Below are 11,202 nucleotides of genomic sequence, written 5' to 3' on the forward strand. Positions count from 1 at the left end.
TAATTTTTAAAAAATGAAAAAAAAAAAAAAAAAAAAAAAAAAAAAAAGTAATAACATATTTAAATTAAAAAGGTTTGATTTTATAAAAAATGAATATTAAATACTTCTACAAAAAAAAAAAAAAAAAAATTAATATTTATGCAAATATTAATTTTCAAAATATAAGAATTAAATGGAAATATATTTTATTGATATTATATATCAAAAAAAAAAAAAAAAAAAAATATACCTAAAAAATATGTAACAGCAGTAATTTTCATTATAAGCAATTTATAAACTTTAAAGTTTCTTTTTTATTATTCTCTTTATTATAATATTTTTTCTAATAGATATATATTAATAAAATATTCCTTTTTTATTACAACCATTTTTATAATCTTTTTAAAAATTATTGAATTATATCTAAAAATTTCTATAAAGAAAAACTTTAGAATTATATTATTGCTATTGAAATATTAGGAAAATATTATTTAGTTTTACTATTTGAGATTATATTCATTTAAAGTTAAAATTAATTTTTTTTTTTTTTGTAATATTTTAATTATTTACGGTATAACTCTCAATAAATTCACAGTATTTCATTCATCACAACGTTAATATTTTTTTTATAATTGTCAATTTATGAATAATTTATAAATGCTCATAAAAAATATATAGTTCAAATATCTAAAATTATATATATATATATATATATTAACATATACTCACAAATTAAAGATATATTTTAATATAAAACAGAAAATAATAATTTGGATAATAAAAATTTTTGAAATAACAAAAATACAATTAAAATAATACACAACATATGTTAAGAGATTATATCTCAAATAATCCCTATTAAGAATCAGAAATTAATTTATTTTTTTTTATTTTTTTTCCATTGTATTTTCATTTTAAGTCCCCTTTTTTTCATAATATTACGTTTTTGTAATTTTATCCTTTCATTATTCATAATTTTTCTATTGGCTTCATTCCCATTAATTGAAGACAAATCTGAAAAAAGAAACAAAAATTTAAAAAAAAAATATATATATATATATGTGCACAATATTATAATACTTAAAAATATGTATATTTATATAATTTTAAATAATTTATTATTATTGTTTATTTACATATAATAAAGATTTGGTTATAGAACATAAAAGTAATCTAGTCTTTTCATTTTCACTATTTAAAACTTTGCAATTTTCATAGAATGATGTAAATATAGTCGTTAGGTCATATGTGTATTCAGCCAGCCTATATAAAAATTAAAATTTACATGTTAGAATATCAAATATTAAATAAGGATATAAGAAAATATAAGTGCATTAAAATTATTTTTAACAAATACTTAAAAAAAATAATTATATTTTATTTTATTTTTAAAATCATTCATAATGATATAATTTTTCAATTATAATGTTAATATTACTTATGAATTAGCATATTTTTTAAAATATAATAAAATACATCTGGAAACTTTAAAATATGTAACCCTAAGTTTATTTCATAATTATTAACTAAATTTATTTCTTCTGAAAAAAAAAAATATATATATATATATATAAATGAAAAAAAAATTATAAGCATAATAGTATTTATTTCAAATATTTGATGTATATTTTTTTATATATTAATACCCTTAGATAATTCTTCTACATTTATACTAGATTTTCTAAAAATAGAGCAAATTCGTGAATAAGCATATATAATATATATTCCTGTATTTCCTAAATTAAAAAAAGATATATAAAATATTTTTTTTTTTTTTTTTTATATATTCATAAAAATATTTAGATTGATTAATATACCTTTAACATTTAGCATATTGTCATAAGAAAATTTATAATCTGAATTTCTATGTTGCTTTATATCAAAGTATTTTATTGCACTAACACATAATGCTTCACTTAATTTATCTATATCTATTTCTAAATAAAAAAATAAAAAAATAAAAAAAAATCCTTTTTGTAAATAACTTTATGTATTTTCTGTGAATATATCAATTTAAAGAACGTTTGTAATAATTTTATAAATATATAAATTTTTGATTATTACTAATATATATATTATTTATTGTGTTACATTTCATTTATTATTATTATTATTATTATTGTTCTTATATATAATTTTTTTTTTTTTTTTTTTTTATTAACCTTGAAAATAATTTTTTTCTTCTTCACTTTTTGATTTGATTCTTTCTAGCAAGTCTTTTTTTGCTCTCTCAGTTCCTTCATTAATAAGACTAATTAACTTTATATTAGTACCACTTCTAGTTTTAAATTTTTTATTATTTTCATTTAAAACCAAACCAAATCCAACATGAACTAACTTTGTATTATTACTTACCCAATCAGTTTTTTTAGTTAATTCAAATAATGTTTCGAAATGAGTTAGCTGACCATTATCAGTAACATAAATTATACAATTACAATTTAATTTTTTTAGTCTATAATAAATAGCTGCAATATCAGTAGAATCATAACCATAGCTACCATTAGATTTTTGAAGAAATAAAGGAACATTAAAATTTTCAGATTTATAACATAGAGCATCACCAATATATGTTAGTAAATTTTTTTCTTTTAATTTATCCAAAACATCAGGTATCATAGGCACATAATATGATTCACCAACGTGTTCTATTTTAATGTCTAAAATTTTATATATTTTATCAAATTCTCTCTTACTACTTTCACACAATTTATTCCATATTAATTTACAATCTTCATTGTTATTTTGTAATTTGATAGCATATTCCTTCGATTCTTTTTCAAATTCTTTATCAGAATCATACATTTTTTTTGCTTCTTGATATAAACCTGTTAAATCATTTAATTGTGGCATTTCTTTTTTAAAATTAGGATAATTTAAAGATATATAATTTATTATCATTCCAAATTGAGTACCCCAATCACCTATGTGATTAATTCTTTTCGTATTTACATTTAGAAATTCAAATATTTTACATATACTATCACCCAATATTGTTGATCTTAAATGACCAACGTGCATTTCTTTTGCTATATTTGGCGAAGAAAAATCAACTAAAACATTTCCATAATTTTCATTATCATCTTTAACATCATTTATATTTAATTTTATATTAATTTTATTATCTTTAAATAATTTTAATAAGGATTTTTCAATATATTCTTTTGATAATTTTACTGTTATAAAACCTTGAGGAGAAGATTTTATTTCCTCAAAAATTTTCTCATTTATATTTTCAATTATAGTTAAAGATATTTTATGAGCATTTTCATAATTTAAACTTTTTCCATATTTTTTAAATATATTTATTGCATTATTACCTAAAAATAAAAAAAACCAAACATATAAAAAGTATAAAAAAAATTATGCCTATAATTATTATTTTTATATAATTCTTATTTAAAAGAAGTTATGAAAAAGCCAAAAATATAATGTTATATTTTTTTTTTTTGGGAATCAAAATAAATATAATTCTTATAGAAAAAAAAAAAAAAAAAAAAAAAAATTTTATTTATTTACATTGATAATGCCCAAATTTTGCATTGGCGTAAGTTACAACTACATCTTCGTTAATTGTTGGAAAACATTTTTGAATTGAAATTTGAAATATTTCTTTAATCTTTTTAATTAGACATTCCATTTCATTTAAAAAAAAAAAAAAAAAAAAAAAAACTTAATAAATTCTTAAATAAATATAAAAACAATTATTTCTTCAAAATTTGAAGATACTAAAGTATAAGTTAATAAACTCATACAAAATTAAATAAATAAAAAAGAAAAAAAGTAAAGAAAATTATAAAAAAAAACTACTAATGATAAGATTAATTAAAATAAAACAAGTATAAATAAAAAGAAATTATGATATGTATTTTCATTAATTTAAAAATAATTTATAATATTAGTTAATTTTTTTTTTTTAATTTTATATAAGAATATAAATATTTAAGAGAAAAATTTGTAAATTATTAACATTTAATTTTTTTTTTTTATTTTTTTTCTTTTTTTATAACCGAAATAAAATAATAGGATCACAAAATGAAATATGTTTGTTATTAGTTCAATATTTATATACAATTTTTTTTATTAAGTAATTTAATGTTTTCAAATTATCAATGCACGTAATATGTTATACTTATTTATAAACATTAGAAAATGTAAATGTAAAAGAATATATATATATATATATATATATATATATATATATATATATTTTATATTTTTTTTTATTTTTTAAGTATTAAATTGTAATATTAATCCTTTATATGTAATTTTAAATAATTAAAAATTTATTATAAATTTAATAAAAATAAGGATATCTAAAAAAAAAAAATAAAAACCTTAAAAAAAAAAAAAAAAACATTAACGTTTAATTACCAAAAAACCAAAATATAATAGACAAAACTGTTTACTTTTTTAATTTGTTTAACAGAACCTCAAAAATTATTAAATGCTTTTTTTTAGAATTTAAAAAAATTATTCAATATATATATAAAAACAAAAGTTTAAAGAAAAACATAATGTAATAAATGCTTTTCGAAAGAAGAAATAATATGATATTTTTTTAAATGGTTTAAGTATTTAAAAGAATAAAAAAAGAGATGTAAAAATAAGCAAACAGAAAATATTGTTATACATACCCATAAACGTATGTATATTTATTTCATTTAGCTTTTCTTTCGAAGTTTCAATATAGTAGACATAATATTTTCTAAATCTTCGTAATTAGCATCTTCTAAATCACTTTTATTTTCTTTTTCCGACAAATTAGAATTTTTTTTATTGTAAATGTCACCATAATCGTTCTCATTTAATTTATTATTTATTCTTATATCATTATTTACGTATATCATGTTTTTGTTTACTAGATTTTTATTAGTTCTATTTTCTATATTTGTATTACTTTCATCTCCACTGTTTATATATATATTGTTCTCATCTTTAACTTTTGCATAATAAGAATTATCATGAATTTGTTTATTTGGTAATTCTTTGGGATTTTTGTCAATATTTTCTTTTTTTTCATCAAAGTTATCCATCGTAATATTTATACTTTTTTTTTTTACATAAGTATCACTCATTTTTGAGTTTTCCATATAATATTCTTTGTTCTCCATAGGAGTTTTAGATAATTTTTTTTCATTTTGAAATAGGTTTGAATAATACAATTCCTCCTTAATAAAATCATTTTGAGCATTGATGTTCTTATACTCCATTTCATATTTTTTAGAATAATTTTCAAATTTTTCAATACTAGATTTATTATTTATAAGATAATTCAATTCATCAATACATTCATCATCATCATGCAATTTATTGTTGTTATTTACAAAAAATTTTAAACTGTTTTCTTTCAAGTTGTTATTTCCTTTCTGGTTTAATTTCTCATCTTTTAATAATTCATTTCTTTCTTCCCTAATAAATATTGATGATTTTTTTTTTCCTAAATTTTTTTCTTTATTGAAACTATTATATGTATATATCTGATGAAGTTCACTTTCATAATGTTTTTTTTCAATAGGCTTGTTAATGTTAATGAGTGTATATTCAGATGAATAATTTTTTTTTTTTAATATGGAATTATTGTTTTCATCTTTTAAGTATTTCTTTATATAATTTTTCTCATTATATTGTGTAAATTTAGAATTTTCATTTTCATAATTAAGTGATGAATTTCCTATATAATTATCATTTTCTTTTATATTATCATTTAGATGGCAATTTGTAAGATATATGTTTTGCTTAACTTCACTATTAATAGAGTTATTTTTTTTAATTAGATCTATTAATTTTTTTGATTTTACTTTTGTAGAATTATCATTTTCTTGAATTAACATTTCACTTTCATGTGGTTCTGAATTATCACATATTTTTATATTTTCTTTTAATATGTCTCCTTCTAATTTATTTATTAAATCATTGATAATATCATTTTTTTTTTTTAATTCATTTTCATGTTTAATGATAATATCATCCTTTTGAGCATCTTCTAGTTTGTTCCTTTCTATTATTTTCTTTAAATTTAAATTTTCTTTCATCAAATATTTAATTATATTTAAATATCTATTTAAAATTAATTTAGCATTTGATTTTTGGTTGGTACAATAATCAATTATCACTTCTTTATTTATTAACTTCATAACTTCATTGTTTATCTTATTATTATTTTTTTTTTCCTTTTTAATTTTTTCTTCTATTTTTTGATTAAGTACATTAATTCTAGAGCTTTTTTTTTTATTCATTCTTTTGTATTGTAAAATTAGAGAAAAGAATTATTATAATAAAATTCTATTTTAACTGTAGAATTACTTATTTTATATATATATAAATACTATATATATATATTTAATATAATTTCAAGTAAACAAGTTTATGTCTATTCAAAAAAATTAACTTTTACATTTCTGTCTATTTAGCAAAAATTGTTTACATTATATATATAGATATATTAAATAAGGAAAAATAAAAAATATAAGAATATTATCTAATTTGTATTTGAAAGTTAATTATTTTTTTTTTGTTCTCTTTCTTTTTTTTTTTTTTTTTTTTGTCTAAAAATAAGATAAAAGAACATTTAATAAATCGTTTTTAAAAAATTGGGTAATTTTATAAAAAAAAAAAAAAATAGAAAAAATAATATATTTTGTAAAATTATATATTTATATACTAACAAAAGTATAAATTAATATAAAAAAAAATTTAGAAATATCCAAAAAAAAAAAAAAAAAAAAAAAAAAAAAAAAAAAAAAATGAAAATAGGAAAAGTTTAAATAAATAAAACAAAATAAATGACATGAAAGAATGAAAAAATTCATAATTTTAATTGAAACAAAATATATAATAAAAAAATAAAGATAAGGTCTTAAAAATAATTTTTTAAGAACAAATTAAAAGCATAATAATATAAATAATTTAGTATAGCAATGGAAGAAAATATTTCTGTATTTTTTATTATGAAATTTTATCATTTATTATTTTATTTTATTATTTTATTTTATTTTATTATTTTATTTTATTTTGTATTTAAGTAAATAACTGACTATTATTTATATATCTGCACAACAAATTCCTATTCCTACATGATTTTCTGGAGAAAAGGGTAATATAATGTTATTAATATTCAAAGAAAATTTTCTCATAATATTATAAACACCAATGAAAAGTTCCACTTTATTACATAAGTGATAATTATTAGGACAAGATAAAATTGCACTATTTATATCACAATGATAACACCCAAAATAAACAAAAGATGGTTCTAACCCATTTAATGTTGCTGATGCTTCACTTTGAATTTGATCTACACCTATACTTATGTTATAAATTTTTAATTCATCAAGTAAAAATGGAAAATCGCATACATCTATTGAATATGGTGCACCTCCTATATATATAGGAAAATCATTTGTTTTTGTTATTCCTAAAAGAAAAAATATTTAATATATATTTATTTATATAAATATATATATATTTACTAATTGAGAATAATATAAGATTTATTTAAATATATTTATGTATAAATTCTTTATGAAATATATAACCTTCTGTCAAAAAACTAGAATCAAGAATTCCATCAACAAAAAGTCTTACATGATTAATATGCCTAACAACTTTTTTTATAAAAAAATTAAAAAAAAAAAAAATATATATACATATATTTATATATATTTATATATATTTTTAAATTATAAGAACATTCAAAATAAAATTGTGCAATATTCATTTTTTATTCTTATTATTCTACACCAGCAATATGATACCATTGATGATGTCTTAATTTAAAATTGCTCAAAAATTCTTCGCCAGCTATTCAATAAAAAAATTTTTTTTTTTAAATATGTATGTATTAAATAAGTTAAAATTATGAGTAAATAATTAAAAAAAAGAATTTATAAGATTATAATGAAATTATATAGAAGGAACTATAGTTGCACATTTAAATATTATTGTTATTATTTAAAATTACCAGAATTTATGCTAGAAGAAGTACTTAAAACTATTTTTATTCTTCCATTCTACGTAAATATAAAAAAAAAAAAAAAAATGATTATATTTTTAAATATAAAAAAAAAATAATTAAAAAAAGAAATATTATTTATGATATAAAAAAGAACTAATAAAATATAGAGACTTTTTTACTAATATATATATGGCTTTATATAGATGTAAAAAAAAAAAAAAAATTTTTTTGTAATTTGAAATTAAAAGATTTTAGAAGAACTATAATTGTGGTTAAAATAAAAGGTGTGAATAAAAAAGTAACTCTTAAAAAAAAAGTTATGAGAATGAAACAATTGTCTTTATTTTATTATTTTTTAATATTTTTTTTTTAGTTATTTTACTTTTGCATTTATTAATATAGCAGGAGAAGATTCCTGTATCTTATCTTTTATAATACCCTATACAAAATTTGAATTAAAAATAATATGAAAATATATAAAAAACTGTTTGAGAACTAAAAAAAAAAAAAAAGACAAAAAATTACCTTGTGTATTATTGGACAAAATTTTTCATCCATGTTATTTTTTCTATAAAGTAAAATAAACATAATATTAAATTATGCTATATTAAATTATATTATATTATATTATACTATATTATATTAAATTATATATATTTTTTATATGCATTTTATAAAATTATTTCTATAGGAGAATATATAGAAAATTATATATATAAATATTAAACCTCATAAGAGAATTATATAATACATAAGAAATTATTTTTTCTTTTAAAAAATTATATATATATATATATATATTATGTTTTATTATTATATTTTCTTTGTCTATCTCAAACAAAACTGTTAAATATACTGCTTTATTAAACTTCATTTATCATTTTTATTACAAAGAAATATCATCTTCCAACAAATAGATAAAAAATGTATAGGAAAAATCAACACTTTTAAAATATTCATCTGAATGATTTATGTAAATGTAATTTTTTCTGAATAGAGATGAATTTCCAATACCCCCAAATCCTGTTGAAGCAAAAAATTTTCCAATAGCATGGTTACGGTTTCCACTGGAATCAACCGGATGGATGCTATCAAAGCTTATATGTGCAGATATTCCTATTTAGAAAAAATATATTCATTTATTCTATTAATTTTTTTAAAAAATACTATATGTATATTTACATATATAGAAAAAAAGAAAAAATGCGTTTAATTTTTATAATATTTTCACCATATGGCTTTGATTCAGGTAGTAAAATTTTTTGTCCATTATTAATACAAATTGCTGAATCAATTGAAACATCGCATTCAGGAAAACTTAAATTATTTGTATCACATTTAATTCGTTCTTTAAAAAAAAGTAATAATAATAATAAAGAATGTAATATTTTAGAAATGAACAATATCATTGTATGGTTATATTTATTGGGAAATTTTGAAACTAGCTAAAAAAAAAGAAAAAATTTTGTGTTAAATTTAAAAAGTTCGTTATCTTTTTTGTTTATATTCATATTCTTATTCTTCTATTCTCTTCTTTTTTTTAATAGAATTTGTTTAATTAAAGTAATATATATATATATATATATTTTTTATTTTTTTTATGATAATAATACTAATGAAGACCTTTTACTATTTAAGATATCTCACACAGGGTACTATTTTATTGATTCAGGAATATACATATTTTTTTTTTTTTTTTTTAAACATTTGAATTATATTTATTAATGTACATACAATAAAAGTAGCTAGAAAAAAAATACATAGAAATGAAGTATAATTACATTATTTACCTTTATGATTATATATTTTATGTTTTATGTTTTTTTAAATAAATATTGAATCTTAATATATAGTATTGTAGAAGAAAATCGTTTTAAGTAAAATTTAATTAATTTGGATTGTTTAACAAGTTGAATTATTCTAAAAATACATCTTAATTCATTATTTAATGACATATCTTCATTGGTTTTAGAATGATAAAAAAATTGCATTAAATATTTTTATATAAATTAAAAAATATTCATATTCTTCTATATTTTAGAAACAATATATTCAGAATATATATAGGAAATATAGATATAAATATTACTTAAAGGATAAATATCGATGAAAGAAAATACAAATATAACTGATATATAAAAACAATAAAAAAATGTAAATAAGATAAAAAAATATATCCAATAACAAAAAAAAAGAAAAATTTTTACAATAACTCTAGATTCTACAAGTATATATATTTTTTAATTCAATAAAATTAATTTAATAAGGAAATTCTTAATGGCTAAATATGATTTTGTTACACTTTTTTTTTATCATATTTTATACATAAATTTTTCTTTATTAATTAAAAAGAAAACACATTATAAGCATTAAATAAAAAGAATAGGAAAATTTATTTATTTATTTTTTTTTTTTGAAAATAAGTTTTCTTTTAAGAAAAAATAAATGCTTTTTTTTAAAATAGTGAAATCATATAATATATATCAGACATAATTTGTTAAATGAAAGAACATATTAAAATTGAATAAAGAAATAATAAAAGATAAGTATAAATATATGAAAAAGTGTGCAAATAAATAAAATTAAAAATTAATAATTTAATAACCTTATTTAACAATTGTATTTTCAGTTTGTTTCATATATATATATATATATATATTTTTAATAACAAAATATTAAACGATAGTACTTTGTACAAATTTATTAAAATTATTTATCAGTAAAACACTTTTAAAGTATACAAAGAAAATGAAATATTTTTTCTATACATAATAAATAATAATATAAATTTAAATTAAAAAGAAAAAACTATAAATTAATATAAAAATTTAATGATATTGTTAATGTGAAACTATTTTTGATGGATTCTAGCAATCATATAATTGATCTTCAAAAAATATACTAAAAAAAAAAAATAAGATTATAAGAAAACTATTTATATCTATTATCAGATATTACAATATTTAATTTTAACCATATGTTAAAACTACTTAACTTCATTTATTTTTATTTTGTTTTAAGTTTATGAATTTGAGAATGTGGCAATTATACAATTACAACTATTGGTTTTGAAAAATATAAAAATTAAATTATTTTAAATAATCATGATTATTTGCTTTTCTCTTTCTCCTTTTCTAATAATAGAAATTTGATATCTTCAAAATCAAGTAACTATATAATTATAGAATGGGATTTTATTTTAAATATAAAAAAAAAAAAAAAAAAAAAAAAAAAAAAAAAATTTTTTAAATGGAAAAAAAAAAAAA

The 11,202-nt window shown here is 16.4% G+C and overlaps 3 protein-coding genes across 3 annotated transcripts; all 3 read right to left on the bottom strand.

Annotated features, from left to right (window-relative positions):
* Window positions 1-948: 948 nt before the first annotated feature.
* On the bottom strand, window positions 949-3,619 carry PGAL8A_00533200 (arginine--tRNA ligase, putative; the record flags this gene model as incomplete). Its single annotated transcript, XM_028674175.1, has 7 exons — window positions 949-993; window positions 1,116-1,242; window positions 1,418-1,520; window positions 1,626-1,715; window positions 1,797-1,916; window positions 2,142-3,299; window positions 3,499-3,619. The coding sequence occupies 7 exons, from the start codon at window positions 3,617-3,619 to the stop codon at window positions 949-951; spliced, it is 1,764 nt and encodes a 587-aa protein (XP_028530555.1).
* Window positions 3,620-4,643: 1,024 nt separating this feature from the next.
* Window positions 4,644-6,218, bottom strand: PGAL8A_00533300 (conserved Plasmodium protein, unknown function; the record flags this gene model as incomplete). The annotated part of the gene is made up of 1 exon (XM_028674177.1): window positions 4,644-6,218. One exon carries the CDS (start codon window positions 6,216-6,218, stop codon window positions 4,644-4,646), a length of 1,575 nt encoding a protein of 524 aa, XP_028530556.1.
* An 804-nt stretch (window positions 6,219-7,022) lies between these two features.
* On the bottom strand, window positions 7,023-9,345 carry PGAL8A_00533400 (secreted ookinete protein, putative; the record flags this gene model as incomplete). Its single annotated transcript, XM_028674178.1, has 8 exons — window positions 7,023-7,396; window positions 7,518-7,586; window positions 7,723-7,782; window positions 7,943-7,991; window positions 8,319-8,375; window positions 8,462-8,504; window positions 8,827-9,052; window positions 9,168-9,345. 8 exons carry the CDS (start codon window positions 9,343-9,345, stop codon window positions 7,023-7,025), a joined length of 1,056 nt encoding a protein of 351 aa, XP_028530557.1.
* Between the last annotated feature and the right edge of the window lie 1,857 nt (window positions 9,346-11,202).

The sequence above is a fragment of the Plasmodium gallinaceum genome (assembly GCF_900005855.1).
Source record: "Plasmodium gallinaceum strain 8A genome assembly, contig: PGAL8A_v1_152, whole genome shotgun sequence".
Taxonomy (NCBI): Eukaryota; Apicomplexa; class Aconoidasida; order Haemosporida; family Plasmodiidae; genus Plasmodium; species Plasmodium gallinaceum.